Raw genomic sequence first — 25,499 nt, forward strand, 5'->3', positions numbered from 1 at the left:
AGTACCTTGCCCACAGACGTTGTAAGCCCAAGGGAGTTGAGCCTGAGACACGATGCCAACAGAGTATGGAGGGGGACATCCGAGTGCCTCTAGGAGTCCATCTACCTCAGCCTAAAGCCACCAGTGACACAAAAACAGCCAAGTCCCCATGCAGGTCACAAGGATCCTTGTAAAACTCCCCTGGAAACTTCCTCTGCTAGATCTGATGCCCCAGGAAGATGGACCAGATCCTGCCTCCAGGGACCATGCTCCTGTGCCCCAGTCTCAGCGCTATACTGCCCTTTGAGGGGGCAGACCTGTAAGAGCAGGTGTGGGGTTGCAGGACCCATATGGAACATTCATTTAGAGAATGGTTCTTGTGTCTGAGGGTGGGTTGTGGCAAAGAACCTTCTTGAATCTTTCTTTTCACATCGAAAAGTCAAGTGGTGCTTTTACTCGGCCAATAGAGCAATTGTCTAACATGCACAAAGTCCTGGTCCAATCCCTAGCATTGCATAACACTGGATGTGGCATTCCTGTTATCCCGGCACTGAGAAAATGAAGGCAGAGATTTAATGTCATCCTTAGTTACACAGCAAGTTCAAGGCTAGCCTAGGCTGCACAAGACTAAAACACAAGAAAAGAGGCAGGAAGGGGAAAAGGGAAAAGGTAGACAGAGAAGGGAGAAGGAAGAGGAAAGAAGGAGGGAGGAAAAGAGGGAGGGAGAGAGAAAATGAGAGAGAATGAAAGAGAGAGAGAGGGGGGAGAGGGAGAGGGCGAGGGAGACACACACACACACACAGAGAGAGAGAGAGAGAGAGAGAGAGAGAGAGAAAGAGAGAGAGAGAGAAAGGGTGAGAAAGCTCAAAGGTTTTGTCCAAGAAGACTCCCTAGCTGGCTGTCCAGGATATAAGATACAAACCCATGGTCTCCCAAGAGGGCTTCATACAGCCAAGTTTAACCTGCCTTTCTGTGTCCCTGTAGGTGTTCCATGAACTATCAAACTAAGTCAATCACCCAGAAATCAAGCTGACAAAAAGAAGGTGAAAATCTCGGCTAGCGGGCAACTATGCCAATGAGCGCGAATAAGCACAGCCGCAGCTCAAGCCAAATCCTTCTGCACCCTGCAAGTGCTCTCAGGACTTCAGAGCCTGCCGAGGGCTGCTGGCTCCTTCTCTACCCTCTTCTCTGCAGAGAAGGAGCCAGCTGCCCTCTCGCTAGACGATTCAAATGTCCTGGAGGAAAGCTGCAGGAGGGGTCAATGGGCAACAGGTAGAACTGACTCAAAGGCTCCTGGCCAGGGTCCAGAATAAAAGAAAAACCTTGGAATGCCTCAACAACCCTTCATTAGCATCTGGCCACTTCTCAGAGTCCGCCCATCCCAAAACCAGCACTGGCACAAGCCAAGTCTCGCACAGGCCACGGCGATCCCTGCAAAACTGCCTGGCTCTCAGACTAGTTGGTTCTCCTGGGCTTTCTGAACCTGGATGGACCTTGACACCAACCCCACTCCATGATTCTAACTGTCCAGCTGCAGAGAAGGACCAGCAGATGTGCCCAGAATGAATTCATAGGCTGGAATGGGGTAGCCGCTGTGCAGCTCAGCTCAATCTAAAACAGGTGGTCGGGCCAAGCCAGCCACTGTTGGCTGTTGTACAACATCCGTCCACTCAGGAGCCCTGCCCACAGGTCAAGCATGGAGTTGTGACTGAGCACAGTGACATCAAGATTATTGAAGGGGTTAAAACTATGCCACACTGGCACACTGACTATGTCGAATTAGAAGTGCTTGTATGAACAGGCATAAGCCAGTAGCTGACCATCCTGTCTCCTAAGAGCAAGAGCTGAAATTCCTTCCCTAAACTGAAAGGGAAGCAACATCCTCACTCAGAACCCGAGAGCAGACTAAGAGAACTGTGTAGACAGCACTTGTATGTTCCTGTTTAATCCTCCTACCTGCATCTGGTTGCTTCTTTACAGGTCAGTAGCTATGTGATGCCGGTAGCTTTCGGTCAGACCACCTAGACAGCTCACTGTCTTGCACACTGCCCAAGTAGTGACCCTCACCTCCACCACCTGCAGCCTTTCTTGGTCTCAGCTCTATCCAGAGGTCCTGTGCTTTCATGGGGTCCCTCCCCTTGGCACATGGGTCAGGTCAGTAGAACCCACTATCTCCTGGGCAGCAGGGAATTTCATTTTGGGGACAGCACCTGTAGAGGAGCTTATGACATCTCTGGCTTAGGGCGTCTTTAAAAGAAGATTGTGACTCAGACCTTCCAGGCACCAGCAACCACCAAGGAGGCCCAGGAACCTCGCCTTCCTGTCTTCTGTTTCTCTGCTGGTAACAGGAGTCCCTGCAGGAGGCATGGCCTTCAGGCACAGATGCAAGGGCTGGGTGCTCATTTGTCATCTCAGTCCTCTGCAGTGTGATGCTTTGCTGGGTTTCCTATCGAGACTGCTAAGCCAGGACGCCAGACCCCTATCCTGCCAGCCTTAGACATGGCTCTCTGGCCTAGATCTTGCAGCCCCAGCTTTCTGGTCACGAGATTGGCTGCAGATTGGATCCAGTTGGAGCAGAGAAATGGAAGGAGCCTTGTGCTTCATCTCTAAGCTGGAGGTGTCCCTCCCTGCCTCAGGCTTCCTTACAGCTGCCCCCAAAGCTTCTGCACCAAAACATTTTTAGGTGTTGTATGCACCCTGCCACCCTCTTGTGTACCTGGAACCCATCCTGAGACATTCTGGAAAGCTTGGGGGGGTGGTTCTGTGATCACAGAGGAACCTGTGAAGATAGTCATGTTGCCCCTGGAGACACCTGCCTGGGTCTGAGGTGTCCCTGGGGTCCCCTCTCTGAGACTCACGCTTCCCTCACTTTCTCCAGTTTTCCAGGGTGGTGGTATAGGGTGCAGACAGGAGACAAAGCAGCTGCAGTTCATTTAGCATAGGCTGCTAGGAAGCCCTTCTGCTGGCTTGTGAGGGATGGCTCGTGTGGACTGTGACTAGAGGGTAGAGAGTGCTGGAGGACATGACCCAGTCATTCACCACAGGTCCTCAGTGGTCTGCTCCAGTGAGTGGATGACACAGATCACTTTGCCCAATTCCACGAATGTGACAGGAAGAGTGGGAGGCAGGGGTGGGGGCTGCTGAGACATTAAGCGTGTGAACAGAGGACTCCTGAAGGTAGGAAAAGGCCACGTCTGCTCCAAGACTAAGCTAGCAGGAGGTTGGGAGGTCAAAGCAGGCAATGACGGGGAAGGCACCAACGGCCAAGTGTTGAGCCTCAGATTTTTTTCCCCTGAGCTAGCTACAATCCTTCCTCAAATTATTATTTTAAAAGCCTATTGAAAATTTCAGAATGAAAATACATGTCAGCCTCAGCAGGCCACCCAGCCTACCTGGTCCTGTATCCAGGCCCTTCTCTGACTGACGATTCATTCTGCTCCCAGTGAGCAGAATTATGGGGCTGTCGGTCACAGGCCTGGCCAGTCAGAACATGGGCTGGGGGCCTTCTCTTGCAAATACACCTTCACTCTGAGCAGGAGGCAGAGAAGGCCAATTACTTCTGAGGCAGAAGTGAGCAGCCTGGCAAACTCCCCAAGGGAGGCCCCCCTTTGTGGGCGGGGGAGGGAGGCGTCTCTGCCTAGCAGGCGCAGAGCCCTAGGTGATTCTGTCCCTTGTGTGGCTCCCCTATAAAAACTGCCTGCATAATTCCCCGCCCTCCTGAGGTCAGTTGTGCACGCCCACACACACGCCACAGGCCTTGTCTCCAGGATCTCTAGGGGAAAAAAAAAAACCTTCCATAACTCAGTGCAGATACCCCACAGCCATTGCCAAGGAGACTCTATAATTTTCCCACTACAATGAACCACTAGGAGCTGCTACTAGCTACAGAGCCACAGAGAAACAAAGGGAGCAGCAGGCAGATGTGGGGTTCCTGGGTTGTTGCATTGCGTTCTTGATCCCTACGTCTAACGTTAGCCCAGTTACGGTGATGGTCTCCAAGAACAGGACCAAGCTGACAGCCTGGAGATCATGGGTGGACCCTAAATCAATGCCAGATGTCCTCACAGAAGACGGGAATAAAAGTATAGGAAGGAATAAGGAACAAGGTCACATGGAGAGGGGATGGATATGAAGATACTGATCCTGGCCACAGTGGCAGACAGCCACAAGCCAACGATTGCTAAAGATCATGAAGACTGCTGCAGCCTGCAGGAGCCAGAGTCCAAGAGCCTCAAAATGCCTTTCTCGCTCAGCTGCAGGAACAGCCAGCCCTGTTCCCACATCAGACCTCAGTCTCTAAAGAGTACAAGGAGGTGGCTGTTTGGAGTTGGCATGTGGTGGGTCATTGTTGTGGTCCCAAGAAGTCAAATGGCATGCCATCCCGAGCACATCTATCATGGATACACAGGCGCCCTGAGGAGCAGAGACCTTGGCCTAACCCTGTACTACATCCTCACCTGGACATCTTCTCTCTCTCTCTCTCCTCTCTCCCAATCTGACTCATAGTCCTTCTCCTTAGTCATCCTAACCTTCACCATCTTCCCACCCAGGCTGGCTTGGTCATGTCACTGCCGAGCTCTGGACTCTGGACACACCCACAGCTACAAGGGACAGAGCTGAGTTTCAACTAACGAACAGGTCAGCTGCAAAAGCCTGGCTCTGCTGGCCTCCAACGCCAGCGCCCTCAGAGAGGCTCCAAGAAGGGGGTTTATGCTGCCCTGATTTGAGAGGCAGGTCTGAGAGAGCAACGCTTTGAGACGGGTCTTTTCTACCTAAGCCTTAGCCACAGGTCCCAATGCACTGTCTCCCCAAAGGAAGTTGGTCGGGGCTTTCTGGGCCACTTCCTCAGTAATCCACTTACAAAGAGGAAGTGGGATCAGATCTCAGAGGAGTTGAGCCCTGCTGCTCCTGGTCTGCAGGGCACCCTTCAAATTGCCACTGCTCAGCCTGGCGTAAGCTGGTGGCTAATGGCGGTGTAAGTGCCATTCTAATTGAGTGCTGTTTACACATCGTGCAGACTTAAGTGATTCACCACAAGCTCTTTTTCTTTCCAAGTCATTTTTCTTTTGTTCCCCAGAAGGCAAAGAGCTGACAACAGGTACTCAAAGCCCCTGAATACCATAATGAACGTACCTCCCGCGAGTAGCGGAGCCTAGGGAAGGCAAACCTGGACCACAGGGCACCAGGGAAGGACCCTGCCTTCCCCAGGACTCTTTTGGTGGGCAGTGCCAGAAGCACAAAAACCAAAACCAAAACAAAACAAAAACCAGAAACAAAACTACATGATGGGGTCTGGAGGAGTATGTGGCTGCCAGAGAGTTGACCTTGGGAGAGGGTTGCCTGGGTAATGTACAATAAGAACAGTGTCCCTGAACAGAGAGCGAGGTGACTCAAGCAGAAGCACAGCAGAGCAAAGGATAGAGCAGAGAAGGATGCTCAGACCACTCGCAGGTGTCCCTGACAGAGCAGCAGAGACCACGCTAGAATCCTGCTTCTCTCGAGAGGTTGTGACTCCCGTGCCGAGCCCCTGCCTGGATCAGCACCCGCACTTCCCTAGTGAGATAATGTGGCCTGCACCTGCCCTCCATCTAGACCATCTCCCTCAACTCTATGTCTACTTCCGACTCTCCCTTACTGTCCCCTAACCTCTGTCCCTCAGAGACTTACTTCAGGGGAATATTTGTCCTTGAGGAGGTACCACTGCGTCATGTGATGAGGAGAGGGACACACGCAAAGAGGAGAGGAGCAGGTGGGACAAAGACTTGGTTTTCTCGGCTCTAAGCACTGCTCTCTGGGCAGCAGTTGGTGAAACTAAAGCTTCGGATGTCCCAGTGTGTCAGTCACTTCTCATCACTCTAACGGGTTACCTGACAGAAGCAGCTCCAGGACTGAAAGATTTGTTTCGGCTCAGAGATTAATAAGGCACGGTTCATTATGGTGGGGAAGGTAGGACAGAGGCCATGGTAGCAGACACCTAGGCCGGGGACTCCCATATCCTATAGGATCAAGTAGCATGATGAATGCTGGTCCTTGGCTCTTTTTCTCCTTTTCCTCGCCTTTTCTTTAGTCTGCATCTCCAGCCCATGGGATGTCGCTGTGCCCATTGCAAGTGGGTTTTCCCTGCACACCCAGGGGTTGTCTCATAAGCACGACAGCAATATGGGGAGAGACAAACAGGCCAGGGGAACAGAACAGAAAAATCATGAAACAGACCAAACTGCACAAAGATACTTCTTTTGCCATTACAGCGGCTTCTCAGACTTAAGAATTTTTAATAAGTGACGTTATCAACATCAACCAAGTTGTCGCATGAAAAGTTGATCCTGGCCTGACACTACAAGCCAGAATGAGCTCCGGGTTATGCTTTTTATCCTGACACCTAAAACCTGGAAGCAACAGAAGAAAACATGAAGATGTCTCGGAATGGAAGTACGGACAAAGTTCTGCAGCTCTGAAATCCAAAAACAACTTGGAAAGTGATTGACTAAACAAAATAGCTGCATAAAAGAAAATAATATGCATAGGAAAAGGTGTATAAACAAACTTGGTAGACAGACAGAAAATATTTGCAACTTAAGGACAGAAATAAAGGTTGTTATTCCTAATAGACATTGCACTCTAGAAACAAACAGAAATACCAACTAAAGAGATAAATAAAAATAATAAAATAGGCAAGTTAGACTACCACAAGAGAAGTGCAAGGCCAGGCTAGCCGAGTTGCTGTGCCTTGTCTGTTAGGCTGGCAAAACTCCAAGCATCTGGCAGCACGCCCTATGGCAGATGCCCCATGGAAAACAATGGTGACACCCCATGCAGGGGGACTTGGCAATCTCTAGCACAAGTCATGTTCCCCACCCTCCAGCCCACACACTCCACTTCTAGGAACTAACCCCAAGGCATACTGCAGAAGCATGCAGGCATGGCTAAAGCAGGAGACATGAGGACAGCGGGACTTGTTGGCACACCTTTAATCATAACAACAAATCACAACATGATGGCTGGCAAAATGATGTCCTCTAGAGACACACATGACCGAATTCTGGAATCTGTAGATATGCATGGAAAAGGGACTTTGCAGCTGTGATGTTGACTTTAAGAGGAGGACATCATCCTGGACTGAGGGCATCGGATGCTGCCCTATGGTCCTTAAAGACAGTGATGGAGGCGGGGGCGAGGGGGGGCAAGTCAGAGAGGAAACACAAGACAGAAACAAGAGGCCTGAGACCTCTAGACCTGGGAGGCAGATCTGAGATGAACTCTACGCCAGAGTGTCCAGAAAGAATGCAATCCAGCCCACACCAGGCTGCAATAGACAAGTGGTAAGCAGTCCTGGATAGCCGCTGACAAAGTTAGATGCACACGGGTCTCAGGCAGAAGTATGGCTCTCTGATGACGAAGCCTTGCTTCGGTCACAGATGATCTGATAAAGACTATGCAGAGATGGAGAAGAGCTCACAGAATAGGGTCCCTCAGGACAAAGCAGCCTGGGCCTCAATCAAATCACACGGCAGGGGAAGGAGGGGCAGAGACAGAGCAAGGGGACCCAACCACTCCTGTACGGCCTCACTGTCAACCTGACTCAGAGCAGTAGCAATAATAACAGCCACAAGGCCACCAGGAAAGCCCTGAATCTGACTAGTGCTCATATGACCACACTGTCGACTATTTTAGGTGTGGAAAAGTTCTGTAGCCATGTTTGAGGCAACCATCCTTGTGTTTTGAAGACAACAACTGAAGCACAAAGAGGTGGACTGCTTTCTGTGATTCAGTTTAATTCAAGAGAAGGACAAGGAAGAGACTTGGCTTTCACAGGGTGGTCAGGCACATAGTAGGCCATTGTAGGTCTTCCCTCTGTTTTTGAGCTGTGGACTTCAGTGGCTCAGGATGAACTGAAAGCTGCCGTTCACAGTGGTCAGTGGAGGGGTGCACTCAGCACTAGCACTGGGCTCTGCTCTGTGAGGGCCTGGAACCCCAGACTTAGGATAGGACAGCGTTCCCTGGTAAGGGTCAACACTTGCCCTGTTGTCCAAGACGTAGAAACTTGTGAAGTATCGCAAGGCATGAGGCTCCCACAGAGGGTGACACACAGATCAGCTGATGACTCAGGACAGAGGTGTCTTTGGAGTGTACAGGTAGAGAAGGGAGCAAGGTGCATGGTGAGCAGACGTCACGCAAGGCAGTCAAAGCCTCCTACGAAGCCTAAGCATGGCCTGTATCTTGGACAGCCTTGTCCGCCAGCCCCATGTGCTTCACCAGCAAGGGGAGCTCCTCCAAGTCCAACAAGCTGGGGGCAGCCATCCTGCTCCTGGCTGTCAGCAGGACCACCCTCAGCTGAACACCCTTGCTGGGTCCTCCCAAGTCAAAGCCACCCAGGGATCAAGGATGCCAGGGAGATGACAGGTGGCCTTCCTACGCCTATGCAGGGAAGAAAGCAAGAGCTCTCCACCCAAGTCTGTTGCAAGGGAAACAGCTATTTTTAAGGCACCAGCGCTGCCTGGGTGACCCTGAGAGGCAAGCCTGGCACATTCACATCGTGTTTTGGCCCACTTAGGAACATGTGATAAATGCTCTGCTGCATGGTGGCTCTGTGGGGCGGTGGCCAGCAGGCTTTCTTTATCCTATGGTGGCAGCAGAGCCAAGTCCAGAACAAGCTGTTAGAAGAGGGACTTGCAACAGGCTCCTGATGCCCAAGACCACAGCATCCCTAGATCCCATGGCACCCTTGGTGCCCACAGTACCGTAGTTCATGTGACACTCCTGGACCCCATAAGACTCAGAGTGTAGCTGCTCTCTGGAGAACTAAGCCCCTCCCCTTGATAAGCCTCCTGCAGCTGCCACTGCCTCACCTCCTGACCTTCAGGACTTTTGAGGAAGCACTGTAGCTATGCTCAGGACTCCTGTAGTGTTTCTTTCACCTCCAGTCCTGGAAGGGGTAGATTTCTATTTGATCTTCAGCATTTTCCCCTCTTCAAAGCCACCCTAGCCAGCAGCCCTGACTCATGGAGAAAGGCTACTGAAGGAGAATCACTCTGTGTGGGCAGGCACAGGGAGCCTCCTAGGGTGAGGACAGGGCCCAGATGGCTTCTGCAGAGGTCTGTGCTTTGGGGCCCACAGAAGGGAAGTTCAAAAGACATCAGGCAGACTGAGTGTCCCAAGGCCACTTCTCAGGCAGAAAAGTTCACAGTTCACTCAAAATTTACACCCCAGAGTCAGCCTGGGCCTGAGTGACAGAGTTCTTCAGTGGGCAGGTGAGGGCAAGCACCCTGCAGCTGGGCCACCCCATACGGGACTCACTTGGACCTGACAACTGTCCACTCTGAGTGTCTCTGCAGTCATTCCCTGGGCCCCATCTGCTGCTGTGGTCCCACAGGGGGACATCAGGTCCTCTTAGAAGCAGCTCCTTCACCTCTCTCCCTCCCGACTGCTGTGTACATGGTTTCTGACCCCTTTCCCACAGTCAGCAAAGGTACAAACAAGAGGCAGTTTCAAGCCATCTTAGGTCACAACCAACACAGCTAACAGATGCCACTGTTCTGAAGTCTCCGAGGCACACTCCCTGACAAATGAGATGGCTCCACCAAATCTGCTTGGGCCCGGTAAGGTCTCATCAGCCTCTGCCGGTGGGGTAGACTCGGCAGGATGTCTGTAAGAGGAGAAGAGGCAGATGCCTTAGCCAGAGCCTGTGTGCTGCAGGACTGGAGGCTCACAAGCTGTCGAGAATAAAGCCCAGGCACCTGCAGGGAGCACAGCAGCTGTGATCAGGGTCAGCAGCACCAGGCAGCATCTGGAGACTTGTCACTGCTATTGACAACTCTAGTGACCACCTTGAGCTTACTCTAGTGACGCTTTTCATAGATGCTATCCACACTGTGACAGATAATCCCATAATGGGGTCTACTGGGCAATGGCTTTGACAGCTACAGTATAAATATTTGAGATGCAAAACCCCAGAGTTCAAGATTCATGGCCTGGATGTCTTGGAAGAAAATGGTGGAGATAATGTTAAAGGTAAGAAAGTCACTTGACATTGATATAAGCATCAAAGGTCAGAACATGGCCCTCTATCCGGCTGGTATCAGAGTCCACTGGCTAAGAACAAGGAGCACAGAGCACAGAACGAGGAGCACCTGCCCGGCTGAGCTGACACAGGCTGCCTCTCATCCTGGTATCTTGGGTGATCCACATTAGCTGCAGGGAGAACTGGTTCCAGCAGCCCCAGGGGTGACCCTGGACCCCATGATTCAGCATTAATCATCCCAGCAATCACATCCCAGAAGGTAGGCATCTCTGAGCTCTCTGTGGCTATGTCTGGTCTCCTGCTGCTGTGTGGAACATCTGAGAACCAGGTTCTCCACAGACAGAGCTAGTGAACCATAGGCCCAGTGATGTCCCACAATACTCCTGGCAGGATGCAGCCACTGAGAGGTTGCCATGGCAACCACTGTGGTGCCTTGTCTCTGAAATGCTGGGCAGAGGCAAGGTGTCATCACTGGGGGCCGTGTTAACAGATCTGTCAGGAAGGGGCAAGAGGACCCTGGCCCAGCTGCATACCAGCCCAAAGCCCCCAAATTATGCGTCTGCATCTGTAGATGATCTTCTCCAGGTCTCCCCTGGAGTTGTCTAAGGATTTGAGGACTCAGCAGGGACAGAACTCCTGGAGTGGTTAGGGACTCTGTCAAAGGCATTTCACACCTAGTTCTCTAAGTTCTATAAGCTGAAAAGAAGGTGACTGTGTGTTTGGGCCTGAGCCTTTCTATTAGTGTGCATCCCTTCCTTTTCCACACAATGACTCCATCAGTCCTTCCGTGAGAGCTCTGCAGCCAAAATGCGAGACCCAGCTGCTGATGAGACCTCAGGACTGGAGTAGAGGAGAAAGAGGCTAGGTTTCCTTCCCCAGAAATCACTATGTTGAGGCACCCTGAAGCCTCTGTGTATGTGAGCGATGGCTGGCATTGGCCTGGGGATAGAGAGAAGGAGGAAGGGGGAGTCTGAGGAACAGAGAGTGACAGGGCGGTAGGGAGGTAAGTGATAAGATGGGTGGAGAGACTTATCCAAATTGAAACCGGGCCCATAAGGCCCTAGGGAGGAGGAACATTCCTGCCCAAACAGCAGACTATGCCTGTTGTTTTCCCAAAGCGAACCAAGGTACTAAAATCCCCACCTGCACCAGCGCTCTTGCACTCCATAGAGGACATCCAGACTCAGGAGTCAAACCCTGACAAGGGATGTGGAATGGTGTGTCCTTTGGTGGGGCGGTAATATGGTTTAACATGGCTCCGCCTTTGCAGAAACAGCTTGGCAGTTCCTCTAAAGTCACAACATCACTCTGTGATATGGCAATTCCACCTCTGAGCAACAGAATTTAAAGCAGGAAGACCAAGGGACCATTGTACACTCATGCTCATAGCAACAGCAGTATGCACAATGGCTGATCTGTGGAAGCAAGCCAAGAGTCCCTCAATGGGAAAAACCACTGTACACAGGTCAGTAGGATTGCTCCACCTTCAGGGGGAGGAGATTCTGACACGGACAAACTTTAAGGATATTTTGCTACATGGACCCAACCAGAAACAAAGGCACATTTTTCACAATTTTCACTTCCTATAGCATATTTAGTGCTTGTGCCCCTCCCAGGTTCCTGTATTAAGGTGTCAGTAGCAAATGCTGAGGGCGGGAAGACTCATGTCCCGATGAGGAACCCAGGGAACTCTGACCTCTTTCCACCATCTGAGGGGCACTGCCAGGAAGTCAGCCCCCACCTGGCACCGTAACTGTCTCCATTTTGAACTTCCAGCATCAGTAACGACTAGAGATATTTATTGCTCCAGCATCCAGTATGTGGTGCTTCCGTCATAGCATCTAGAAATAACCAAGGCAAGGTGTCCTGGGCAGAAAGCAGAATTCTGCTGCTAGGGCCCAGAAGGGGGGCAAGAGAGAGTTATCCTCCCTTAACAGGGACGCTCTAGTTTTTTACAAGATGAAAGTAACTGAAATCTGTCACATAATAACATGACCATGGTGACATGGGACTGTGTGTGCATCTAAAACAGTTGCATAATGACCAACATTATATGTAGTTTACTAGTTTTGGGGGAATTGGGAAAGGAGTCAAGGACTAGTTATAACAAATTTGTACAGCCCATCTCCAAGAGTCACTTCCCCTACTGGAAGCAGCCTTGGGTTAAAGGAAAATTAACTGGAAACATTGGTCTCAGATGCACATATTCTGCCACTGCCTTGCACACAGTAGGGCTTCATGGGGCTTTGTCTGTCTCACCTATAGGAAGAGTTGTCTGCAAGGAACACAGCCTCCGAGACACAGCTTACGGGGAGATATATTCTCAGGCCTACCAGAAGCCCAGCTTCCTTTCCAGGCCCCCACTTCTTCCTGTCTGGGTCCAGTACTGTGGCCACTGAGAATAGTAAGGACAGAACCCAACCTGTGAGGTGTTGACTCTCTCAAATACCCACCCGGCAGCCACAGCCTAAGACTCCTGGTGACCGAACTAGGCAGCTAATTAGGATTGGGAAGGAGTGTCCCAACTGTGCCACTCACCGTTTTAGATGATAAGCCTGTCTCCCCAACCCAACAGCAGCCTGCGTCAGCTCAACAGTTCTCAAAGACAAAATTTGGTCAGAGAAGCCTTAAGTCTGGGTTTCTGCAAACTTGACATAAGATCGGATGTGCCAGATGCCCTCTTGTGGATCAGGGATACCCCTGAAGGAGTGGAGGAGTGACCATAAATACAGGAAGGGTTGGGAAGGGCCGGGTAAGGGGTGCCCTGAAAACTTCCAGGGGAATGAAATAAAAATGTCCCCAGAAAACAGCACCTACCCTTTACACTGCCTGAAACCAGCCTAGTCCACTAATGGTGGTCTTCAGTCTGGATCGTTACAACACAGCCCTCTTCAGACCTAGGCTCTGAGTGCCTCCTGATCAAGGCACCTACTAGTATCAGCTACTCTCCTAATCCTAGCTTCAGCTGCTGTTCTCCACTACTCCACAAGCCCCACCTGCCTGTCCCTCTTGCCTGCACCCTCCACAGCCCTGGCAACATCCGCACAGAGGAGTTTCAGCTGGACTCAGGCTAACCATTCTCACAGACTCAAAGCAGTTGGCCTGTAGGAGCCTCTGAGCCCCAGAGGACGTTAGAGACGCCTCCCTGTGGTTTGTTTTCAACACTGTGCTAAGCGCTCATCTGCTTTGACTTAATTCACCCCAGGCTTCAGCAACCAGAACAGCCATCCTTTGTGATACAATGAAGTAGAGGCAATTAATCGCCCTCAATCACCCTGTGCTTTGTACTCTGGTGGCAGCACGATCTCTTTAGAGAAGGCTTTCGGAGCCTAAATAGACACAGTGCACAGTGTGCAGACAGCTGTGAGGCTAGAGGGGCGGGAAGTGCCCGGACAGCTGAGCACAAACCTCTGTTCAGGAGGGGTCCATCCACAGCACATCACGCTGCAGAAGCCGAGGGCTAATTCCAGCCTTTTCAGAGCTCTTGTTAAATCTCTTTGAGTTATAATTACCCCCAATCTGTAGCTACCACAAGGCAGCAATCAGGAAGTTAGATCTGGCCAAGAGAGAAAAGACAAGTGGAGACAGGCTCCACAGGGCGCCTGCTTGAGGGGCAAGAGCCTCCCCTCCAGCTTGGTCTGGGAGGAAGAAGGCTGGGCAGACACACTGGGTCTTGTCACCTTCAACCTAAGGAACCTACACAGATATAACCTGGCCTCTGCACTTCAGTGTGTAGCCTGAACTGATGTTTCAGCTAGCAGGTCCACGAAATGTCACAGTAGCTTGAATCTTGGGAAGCTGGCTGCATGGTGCAGCCTTCTAAGACCTATTGAGGAAATCCCTCAGACTGCAAGATGGCTACAGTATTGTGAGGGGGTGCAGGTTGGAACACAGAACCCCTTACAGGGTGACCCAGGTTCTACAGAACTAAGCCAGACCACACTCTGTTGTCGGCTGAGCTGAGAGCCCAGAGACTCCGCCTGGAAGGTGGAGGAGGGCTAAGTTGAGGGCAACCCCTGAAGGCCTAGAGCCCCTGCTTCCTCCCTGATAGTTCTGAGCTTTTTGCCCTAGTGACGGGAGTAGCTTCTCCGAGGAGGAATGGAGTAAATCCAGATGTGGCTCCGTGGTCCCATCTGTCCCCCACCCTCCACTGGCCCACCCAGAGACTCTTCCTTACCTTGCCAAAGCTGCCTTTCCCAATTGCTCTCAGAATCTGGAAGTGGTCAAAGTTCACTGTGGAATGAAGCAAAGAGACAGCAGGTGAGGCAGTGGAAAGGCTCTGTCCCAGGCACAAGAAGCTTGCACCTTAAGAAGCTTGCATCTGCTCAACAATCCTGCAGTCCGTCAGAGATCCATCCACTTAACCCCTCTCCTGAAGGGCTGAGCATGTCTCTGGGTGAACTTCAGCTGTGCAAAGGATGGCTCAGACCCTCCTTGTAGGATTACTATGGCTTGGGAAATGTGTATGACCATAGTCAGGCTCCCGGACTTCCTCGGCTGCAAATCTGCAACCCAGCAACTCGACTGACATCGCATCCCATGGAAAATGGGAAACGGGAAACCAGCAAGGCATCTCAGCATCAGCCCCTGCTCTGGGTTCTCCAACAACAGCATAGAGCACCTGCCCTGGCCTGGGATTACAGTGGTCTCTTGATTAACAATGGGAAACAGCACAGGGTAACATTCAACACAGCCTGGTTGTCTTTCCCAGGGACCACCAGTGCCCACTGCTGCAGCCTCTGCTGCCACCACTCTGTGTCAGAGGAGAAGTCTGATTCCCAGACTTCCTGCTGTGCCCGGATGCCCTGTGGTCAAGATGGGTCAGCCTTTTTCGCAGGTAGGCCCTGAGGGATGGGCTCAGGCAGCCTGCATTTCTGTCCAGCACCCCTTAGACAGGTCCCTCTAACTGACCCAGCCTAGAAGCCTAGGTCCCCAAGTGTATAACTCTATACCACACCACTTGGAAGGTCTACCCAGGGCTTTGGGCCTTGTTGTATAGACACTTAACCGGAGAGGACCCAGGCTGCCTATGACTCATAGAACCTTACACGTTCACTCCATAACCACTTTCTCTCTGGAGATTTTGGGAAGGGTGGGACTCTCATTTATTACTAGCTCATGGGCATAATGAGCTGCCCCAGAGTGGGGTTCTGATCAGTGGAAACTAGGTTGGTTGAGGGGAAAGTGAAGCAGACAGAGTGTCAAGTGTCAGAGCTGGCAAGCACGTTGGGGAGACCTATAGGGAATGGGTGCAGTTTTCATGGATGAGAACACACAGCCATCTCACCAGGAGCAGACAGCACATTCCAGGCTGGGATATACTGATCCCCAGGGCAGCCTAGTTTGTGGCCACCTGCTGGAGACCTCAGCCTCTGCCCACATGCTGCCCTCAGTACCCAAATTCATCTGAACCTCATTCTTTAGTCTATGTCACTTTATAGCTTTGTTGTTGTTCGAGAAAAGGGCATACAGCAATAAAGAGGCACTCACAACAGGGTGGGTGGCCACCAGCCCCACTGCCCCTCCTATAAGCAGGAAAGCATGGTTGCTGTTTGGAATAAGCCATTGCATCTACCAGCTAGGACAGGAAGGTTGGTTGTCTAAGCCTAGTCCTCCAGTGAGTTAAAAAGTATGGTGAGAGAGTGGTGGCATGGTGGGTGTGGTGGTTTGAATAGGCTTAGCCCAGGGAGTGGCACTATTAGGAGGTGTGACCTTGTTGGAGTAGGTGTGTCACTGTAGGTATGGGCTTTAAGGCCCTCGTCCTAGCTGCCTGGAAGCCAGTGTTCTGCTAGCAGCCTTCAGATGAAGATGTAGAACTCTCAGCTCCTCCTGCACCATGCCTGCCTGGATGCTGCCATACTCCTGCTTTGGTGATAATGGACTGAACCTTTGAACCTGTAAGCCAGCCCCAATTAAATATATTGTCCTTATAAGAGTTGCTTTGGTCATGATGTCTGTTAACAGCAGTAAAACCCTGACTAAGGCAGTGCGTGTGGTGGGAATGTGTAGATACCATCCAGCAGAGGATCCCATGTACTGTGTTCTTCTCTTAGGCTCCTAACTGCCCCATAGCCACAGCTCTGCACAAAGCCATGAAGCGAGGTGAAGGTATAGACATGATGAGGTGTTACACAAGGTTCTAAATGTAATGCTTAGGGATTGGAGAAGGAGCAGAAACAGCAGGCTGGGAGCAGAGGCTAGGCACTAACATCTTGATGGAAGGGAACAAGCCTGGGCCAAACACAGTGTAGCTTTTGGAAACTGGGCTCTGCCAGCAAGCTTTGAGCTAGGGTCCCTGTGCCTGCCCAATCTGAACTCAAATACAGCCTAGAGGGCCGTGGCCTCCTACAGCTGCACATGGGACCCTACCCCACTCAAGCAGCCATAGTCAGGCAGCCTCATCCATTCCTGACAGTTGGAGAGAAGTGTGAGGCTCCAATCCCACCTCAAGAATGGCAGCATTGTCTGTTGGGCCCTACCTGCCCCCAGCCCCAGTGGTTCCTACAGTCCAGCCCCAAAGCACTTGAGAAGCAGGCTAGTATCCCCCTGCTTGTAGGAAGCTCACTGTGATGTCCCTGGTGGACCCTCAGCGACCAGCAGAATGCAGAGGTCAAGTGTCTGCCCAACAGCTGTGAGTTCACACAGGAACTCAGCCAAGACAACTAGCCTTTGCAGAGCACAAGCATGACTTTCTGAGTTTAGTCTTTCCTGGAAGGACAGGATTGGGAATAAAATACATTAAAGAACAGGTCAGAGGCATGTGGAAATCTTCCAGCAGCTGTCCTATAGCATGCTCAGACCCCTGCATAGCCGATGTCACCTCCCAGGTGTGTGGGGATGAAGCCTCCTAGGAAGGCTGGGTGTCATGGCACATGCTTTTAATCCCAGCACTTGGGAGGCAGAGGCAGGTGGACCTCTATGAGTTCAAGGCCAGCCAAGGTTATATAGTGAGACCCTGTCTTAAAACAAACAACACAACAAAACTCCAGGCTCCTTCTGACAGCATCTGCTAGGGTGCAGAGCCAGTGTGTGCTCAGTGAGACCTGTGGGTTGGACACTTGCCTGTCTGTGGCCTCCCACCAGCCCTCAGCTTCCTGTGGTGCTAGAGTAGCTCTAGAGCTGTTGCCCACGGTGTGCTCACCTCTTTGGACCTCTGCTTTGCTCCTCTGCCTGGGGCACCTAAGGCTCTCCCCTGCCAGTTCCTGCAGTAGGTGAGAGAGCCAGGCAGGCATGACACTATGTTGGCTGTGGCCTTGAAAAGAATCAGGTGCCAGGTGGCTTCAAGTTTCAGTATGCAAGCCTCTTAGGCACATCCATTTCATAACCAATTCACAAAACCAAGGAAATGTGTCTGCCATGCGAGTTTCCCAGTGTGGGAAGTGAACATAACCTGTACGTGGGAAAGACTCTGCCAAGACTCAGGTACTGAGTTCCTCATTGAGACAACCCACCCTCATGGTAAGAGTGGCCAATGGCCATGTGAAGATGCCTTTTGTGTGGAAAAAAAAATCAAAACAGAGATTCCTGACTTTCCCCAAACTTACTTCATCAACAACAGTGACCAAGTCAGCTCTACTCGGCATCAATTCACTAGCAAACTTGGCTGGCCTCAGGTCCAAAGATGCTTAGAACCCAGCCTTGCTGCACATCCCCAGATGCCGGTTCCTCTCCCTCTCTTTAGGCTCCCATGGTAGCCAGGGATCCAGATAACCGCAAACTCCACCCCACCCCCAGCACCCAGAAGAGAATCTGAAGCTCTGGGGCCTCTTTTCAGTCTTTTCCTCATTTGGGAGACACAAAAACTCTGGTGTGGAAGAAAACACAATAGGCATGTCCGTGGAGAACATGGAGGGGAAGGGGGTGCAAGCTGCCTGTTCTTACGAGGTCACCACAGGGACACTTTTGAAGCTGACCTTGGGCAGATGAAAGAGCCCAGACAAGAGCTTAGCAAGGCAGTCTGTATAATTCCTGTGTTATTTGCTGTGTAATTGTGGGGTGGAATCTCCCCCCGGTGTTCAACACCTCAAAAATTATCAAGTAAGAAGAAGCCAACACTAGTTCAGTTCCCAACAGGTTCATCTTACATGTGCACATCCCCTGCTCAAATCAAAACTGGCGTTTGAAGAGGAGATGGTCTGTCTTGCATAAAAGGAAATGGCCCAGCTCAGAGCTCCAGGCCCCCAGATGCTCCTCCGTCGTACAACACACTGAAGAGCGTGGGCACAGACTCTTCCCAGGGCAAATAAATATTTCAGAATCAAGGGTTTTTAAAATATTTATTCTTCAAGGGAAGCTTTTATTTTGCAGAGTGTGGCTGCAAGCAGTCATTGCTATATGGGGCAGGTCATCTCTCTTGTACCCGTAGCCCTGAAACTATTTTTCTCAAGGATGTGAGGTACCAGAGAGCCATACAGAGTGCTGTTCAAGTCATTAGTTGGGTTCACAACCACAGAACTAAACCTCAGTGTCCCAGCCTGGCAACTCAGAAAACTTCTAGACACGTGTTCCCTCAGTGTGACATCTGACTATGATCCTGAGAGCTTCATTCAATCCTGAGGAAAGGGGGTGAGAAACACACACCAAAGCAAAGACAAGGGGCTGTCCTGCTGAAGATGGCCAGCACTGCCTCCTTCCTCTCTGGTTTCCCTGCGACTGCCAGCTGCTTTGATGGTGTGGCCTGAGCAGGTATTTTTCTCACAAGAGTCCTTGACATGTTTAGATCATGCATGGAGCCTTGCCCACTGGTCCTGTGACAGCAAACAAATGAAGGATAGCAGGAAGGGTCAGATGATGCAATCATTTTGATAACAATATCAAGAACATGTATCAGCTAAAAACAGTCAAGGGGAAGCCAAAAGCATCAATACTTACACAGTTCGCACAAAATCCTAAGCAAAACCAACAGGACACATTTGAACATGTGTCTCCTAAAAAACAAACAAACAAACAAACAAACAAAAACAAGCGGCTTGCAAGTGACCAGGCCAGGCCTCCACCCCTGCCCGACAGGGCACCTCAGCTCTGACACTGGGTTCAGCAGACAGACTATGGCAGGCATAAAAGCAGTGTGTCCCAACAGGAAGCAATGGGAAAGTGCTAAGTCACTAGGCTCTAAGTTAAAGCGTGGTCCTTTCTTAAAGCAGACAAAAGCATGCCCCTGTGAGGAAGGCAGAAGGAAGATGGTCCCCGGGAAAGTAAAAATAGACTCAGGGCTGCTCTGTGAGTCATTCTATTGTTATCGGTGACACAATCAATGCACAGCCTGAAGGCCTCCCCCGCAGGCCTGGAGGGGCAGCTGTGCTCTCCACATTCCCAAGATGTCTCCAGAGAGTCCTGTCCAAATCCAGAAGAGACCTGAGAACATAACGACTGGACAGAGAAAAGCCGGGGATGAGGGGTGCGGCTACCCACAGCCTCAGATGGAGCCTAGACTGGGACCCTTTCTCAATATGGACTGTCTCTCCTGGTAACCTATGATAGTCTCCTGACCTTAGCATCCCCCTAAAATGCCAGTCCCTCACCCACAGGACAGTTCCACGTGAACGGGGAAACCTTCTGAAGTGATTCCCAAAGATTGCACAGTACAAGTCAAATTAGCCAAACAGCCCATGACCCAGAAAAGTCTCATGAGGAAAATCTCCCACCGGAAATGACTAAAGGCCTGACTCGCCGTAGTCCTGCGGCTTCTATAAACTGTGTAGCCCAGGATCATGGGCTACCTGGAGTACAGGCTCTTGCCTTGGTAGGAACACGTGAAGAAGAGTCAGCAAGCCCAACTCTGCTCTGCAATAGGCCACCTACATGGTACAGGCAGGACCCAGGAGCAGCTCTCAGAGCTGCTAAAGACTAATCCGGCTGCCCTTTCCTATGTGTGAAAGATGAGTGGGATAGACCAGCTAGCTGGCAAAGGAAATTAGGGTCCTAAGGTGTGGAAAAGGAGCGTGTTCTCTGCCCTGGTTGGACCCCAGGATACCTCTTTCCTTATCCTGAAGATGTTGCTGGCCCCAAGGACAAAAGTTCAGATATAAGGAGCAGGGAAGTTGATGTCTGCTCTGGGTCTGATGCTGGACTCCTCAGTTCAGAGCATCACAGAGGCAGGCAATAGTCAAGTGTATTTACTGCTGTGAGTCCCAGAAGACTCCCTCAGATGCCTCTCACCATGCTGGCCCTAGGCAGAGCAGCTGTGTAGCCTCTAGGTCCATGAACTTGTGGTCTATGCCACTTTCTAGACTGCCAGTGATCTCCTCAGCCATCACCCAGTTAACCAGGCCACACAGGAGGTCACACAGGCCACACAGCCAGGTCCTGTGGCCCCGACTGGGAACATCCTCTGCCATCTCCTTGCCTAGCTACCTGCTGCTCACCTTCAGGCCTTCTCTCAGAAGCTGGCTGAGGTCTGACTCTCCTCGGAGCCCTGCCTGCCCTAGCACCTGCTCTTCTACTGTTTCTAGCCCTGGGGCTGGAGCAAAGACCTCTTCCTGTGTTTCCCTGCAGCAGACAAGGGATTTAGAAGTAGCTGAGATAAAGCTGAGGTTCCCGAGGGATCCTGGATTCCAGAACAATCCTAGCTTCTCATAACCAGGATCATGCCAAGAGCCAGGGGGGCCTAGAGCTCCCCCACCACTACTCTCTGTGAGGGCAGTGACCTGGCCCATCCCCCGCCTTTTGTTTACAGTAAGTGCTTCCGCTGGTAATGACTTCCCAGACTGTTCAGCCCACCCTGGCCCAGCTAACCTGAGCCAATCTGGCATCCTGCTCCCGTGTTCCATTCTGACATCCCCAGACTGCAATGGAAACTTCCATAAATTAATGATTAGGACAGCAGCAAGATCAATACAATGGCTCTGGCCAGCCACAGCTCAGCTCCTGGGGCCTGTGGGAAAGCTGCCTGGTATGGGCAGAGAGCCTACCCTACACTGATCAGAACATGGGGTTCTCCCACAGTTGTGGGTAGCATTGTTTCCCCCAAGGTGGCCCGGGGGAGCCTATTGTCCAAAGCCTGTCTTCTCCTAACCCCTCAGGTGCTTGACACCCTTAGAACTGCCAGGGACAGACCTGGGAGAACCAAGTTCATTAGGACCTCACCATTAGACAAGGGCCTCCCCTGTTAGTATCACAATCAATAGACACTGGAGAACACATTCTGATACCTATGTGTGTGCATGAGTGTGTGTGTGTGTGTGTGTGTGTGTGTGTGTGTGTGTGTGTGTGTGTACACGCGCGCATAGGCTATACTTTCCCCAGTCATGACCTAACACTAAGACTCAGGGAATACCCCTGCTGTGTTGTAGTGCCAAGCTGGCTTCAGTCACCACTGGACTTGGCCCTCCACCAGCTCCTAGTCTCAGGTGTTTGGGGAATCAGAGCACCAAACCTGCCGTGGCACCCATCCTTCAAATCTCTGAGCTGGTAAGTCAGAACAGAGCGGGGTTCTTATCCAGGCTCTCTCCAGAGACCAAAAGGATTTGGAGTCTAGCTGTGTCACCAGATTCCAAAATTACACACAGGAAGCCTGTGGTCTCCCCTGCTGCCCTAGGTTCCTCCTGACCCCAAAGTTGATCACAGCCATAATACTGCAGACCTCACTGCTAGGGGCTTATCCATACCTCAGCTCTGCTCAGGGTATCTGGAGCTTCCTCCACTGTCGCCATCCTGACCCCTTTCAGTACCACAGGAGCCCTCTTCCCCAGCAGATATGAACTCCAGGTTTGGACGACATATGCCTCCGGAGTGCTGGGGTGGATGGGTACTGCTGCAGTACAGCAGTAGCTTCACACAGCAAGAGACTAGCCAAGGGCCTAGAACAGTAGCCAACTCTCCAGAGTGGTATCTGGAATGTATTAGCCTCACCATGAATATATGAAGCAGACAGGCCATTCTGAGAGGAACCTAGGATGGCCTCGCTAAGGACTGGCTTTTATATGAGAAACAAGTCCTCTGCCTGAAACCATGGTTGAAGGATGAGTGGAGAGAATGTGGCCAGACCAAAGGCTTGAAGGAGTTTGCCCAAAGCTGTCCTTCCACTGGCCACTGCAGCCCCTGAGCTTCTGCTGTAGCTCCACCATTCTGCAGGCCACCAGCAGGCCACCAGCAGGCCACCAGCAGGCCACCACCTGGAGGAAGACAGAGGAGGTCCTAGGAAGAGGCACTAGCCTGGTATCCAGAGGCAATAGGTACTAGACCCAGTTGCAGGTGTGGGCTTGGGTCTCTGTACTTCTAGATCATAGCATATGTGGGGGAGGCCCATACACTGTGCAATCAGTGACACAAACGAGGCTGAGATCCTAGGACTGACCATCCTGCAGGGTGAAGGAAAAACCAGGGCCACAGAACCCAGGGAGGGCCCATACCTGTGCTTAGCTCTGATGCTTCTGAAATTGGTCAGGACCTCGGATAGTAGCTGCCAGAAGAGGCTGGCAAGCTTCACGACAGGGAAGCTGCAGTCAGCACTTGCTTTGCTGTCCCTCCCAGAGGGTGGGAATGAATGAAGGCTCAGCTGTGTAGACCCTAGGGCTACTGGAAGAAGCAAAGCCCAGCACTGGGTCCTGCAGAGTCTTATGCCTTCCCCTCCTCTCCACCACCACCTGCAGTCACCCAGTGCGCAGAGATGGGGGAGGGAGAAGCGCCAGAGAGGTACCAGCATCTGCCTAAAGCAGGCAGCAGGGCTTCGCAACCAGACAGGCGTGAACTCACTTCGTACTCTCACACACATTAGCACTTCCACAGAGGCGAAAACACCTTCCCCGACTGTCAACAGCACTTTCCCTGCAGCCTCCTCATTCCTGGAATGAAGGGCACAGGGGAAGCAACTGGTACCCTGCCTGCCAAGTATGCTCACTGAGGACAAGGGATGCTCTGTGACCTTTCTCCTCAGCATGCCAAAGGCAGGAGTGACACTCACATCCTGGCCCATGCGATGCATGTTCAAAGCTTTCCCTACCATTTCTCCATGCCCAGCAGGGGTAAGAGTTGGGGCTCAGGGATGGCGCCCTGTGCATCTTGAGTCCCAGTTGTCAGTTCATGTTCATGTGATCCACACAGATTCCCAAAAGGAGCTGCTCACTGACACCCTGATGCCAATGCTTCTGCCCTTCCTACACAGTCTAGGGCACAGAGTCATGTGGACCCCAAAACCACACCTGCCAGATACCACAGTGCCAAGTACTGGGACAGAAAACACTTGAATACACAAAAATCTCATCTCAGACACAGACTAGGAGTAAGAACAGGGCATTTCATCATGAAAGAGTTTTGTTCTAAAAATGTTAACAATAAATGGCAGGAAAATATCAACTTGCTAAAAGCAGTCCCTCCACATTGGCCCAAAGGCAGGATTCACTCGATGCTTGAGAGCTCTTCAGGGCTCAAGGACAGCCATTTCTTCCCCTATGGCCTTCAGGACTGAACCAGGAGATGCCAGAGTTTGGCACTGCTGCCATGACAGAGAGGGGCCAGCCACCTCCACCTTTTGGGCTTAGAAAGCAGAGGGGCTCCTGGGGAAGGACTAGGTCACAGCCAGAGTAGAGCCACCCCAAGGCAGCCCCTTCATGACGCCCACATCCCAGGCATCCTCCTCCCTGCAGGATTTCCCTAAACATAGGACAGCTCACACATATTGGTGGATGGTGGAATTGTGCACCCTACACGCACTGCAGGTACAAGTACCTCGCTCAGAACACATATTCCTCTACCTTCCCACTTGAGAGGAAGAACCCTAACTTATCTTGGGGTCTGAGCAGCCCAACCCTCAACCAGAGCCCAAAGGTTCTGTCTGACTGCTGCCTCGGTCTCTAAAGACAGCTGCAGACACAAAACGGGAGACCCTATAGATGTCTTTAGGAGATGAGCTTCAGAGGCAGCCTCCAGCAGAGACAGAGAGACAGAGACAGAGACAGACAGACAGACAGACAGACAGAGACACAGAAAGACATACAGAGACAGACAGACAGATAAACAGACAGACAGACAGACAGAGACAGAGAGAAGGAAAAGCTACTGCCTTCTGACCCTCACCACCAGTCCCTAGGATGAAAATGACCATGGGCAGCAGGAGGGAGTGGCTAAGAGGCTTCCAGGCCCACCTGACCTAAGACAATTGTCCATCAATTCCCAGGGTACCAGCCAAGTTAGGAGGTTCCAGGGAAACAGGCTACAATCCTCAGACATGTAAGACCATGTGGTCCCACATCTGGGTTGCATCTCCCCGTGCTTTGACGGGTCCTGCCCCACTTCCCACTCCCATCTCCTCCCCATCCCCTTCCTCTGGAGGGCTGACCATGAAAGAAGCATCTGAAACTCAGCAGGATGCAGCTCCTACATCCTTCCGCAAGACAGGGGCTTACCAGTGCTCAGACAGTTGCTAAGGCAACGGGCAAAGTGCAGTGTGGGAGGAGTCTGTGGGGCGTGCATGAGCGTCAGCGTCTGTGCATGCACCAAGGCAGCAGAAGACTGTCTCCTCACACTCAGTACAACCCAGGGCCCAGAGCACAAGACACGGTCTTACACACTCATAGCACAACTTCTACACCTACACACTCACACATTCATCTTGCCCACACCAGCCCAGGAGCACTCGAATTCTCACACATACTCATACGATTTCACACCCACGACATTCGCACCCGCCCAACACACACATAGGCTCTATCTGCTCTCCACCCAGTCCAGAAGCCTGGACAGCCCCATTTCCCAATGGTCACTCGTGTCCCTGCCTGCAGCAGCCAGGGAACTTGAAACCATGTACCCTGCAGGAACAGACAGGGACCATTAGAGGCTCTTTGTGGCATCTGCCTTAAAACCATATCTCTCAATCCCCAAGGTACCCACCTCCACCCCCACCAAGCCCAACCCCAGTGACTGCTGTGTTTTGAGCCTTGGAACTTACTCAGTTGCCTAACCCTAAACCCAGCTGTCCTGAGGAAGTCCTGCTCAGTGCCATGTAAATGTCAGTCATGACATGAACTGATAACACAATAAAGACTAGGATGCTAACCCTCACACAACAAGACTGGTCACCTCTGAATCTCAGACTTTGGACCAAAGGGAAGAATAGCTGGGATCCTGAAACCCAGGCAATGTCCTCTTGTGTACTTGGGGAAAGTCAACGTAGGTAGAGGGGTTGCACCATTTTATCTGATTTCCTGGCTCTACCCAGCAGAGTCCCAGGAAAAGCCACCGTGGAATTTGACAAGCCTCTATTACAGCTCAGCTCACGGAACTTACTAGTTGGGGACACTGGGACACAGTAGCCAAGCTGGGAATGCTGGGATCCCCTCCCCATGGGCACAGCCATCAGAGTTCCACACTTTTCAATTCATGTTTGGTTCCTCAACCGTTTTTAAACATTTCATGAAACATTTAAGGCATACAAGTCATAAAGAAAACAGACGAACAAGCCCCGAGGCCAGACACGAGACCGGTCCAGAGCCTGTGGACCCCTCTACACACCCTTACTTTCCCCTATCAGCCATCTTTTCCCTAAACCACCCTTAGCGGCCCAGTT

General features: G+C 51.6%; 1 protein-coding gene across 3 annotated transcripts in view; it reads right to left on the minus strand.

Moving 5' to 3' along the window:
* Stk32c (serine/threonine kinase 32C) overlaps positions 1-25,499 on the minus strand; it is a 109,670-nt gene that overhangs the window by 23,263 nt on the left and 60,908 nt on the right. For 2 of the 3 annotated variants that reach the window (NM_001162540.1, NM_021302.3), the window contains exon 2: positions 14,175-14,230. The exons of the other annotated variant lie outside the window; for it this stretch is intronic. Coding sequence is in view for 1 of the 2 variants with exons in the window: in NM_021302.3 (NP_067277.2) it covers positions 14,175-14,230 (56 nt within the window). In the remaining variant the exon portion in view is untranslated. The remainder of the gene's footprint in view (positions 1-14,174; positions 14,231-25,499) is intronic. 3 annotated transcript variants of the gene reach the window in all.

The sequence above is a fragment of the Mus musculus genome, chromosome 7 (genome assembly GCF_000001635.26).
Source record: "Mus musculus strain C57BL/6J chromosome 7, GRCm38.p6 C57BL/6J".
In the NCBI taxonomy this organism is placed as follows: domain Eukaryota; kingdom Metazoa; phylum Chordata; class Mammalia; order Rodentia; family Muridae; genus Mus; species Mus musculus.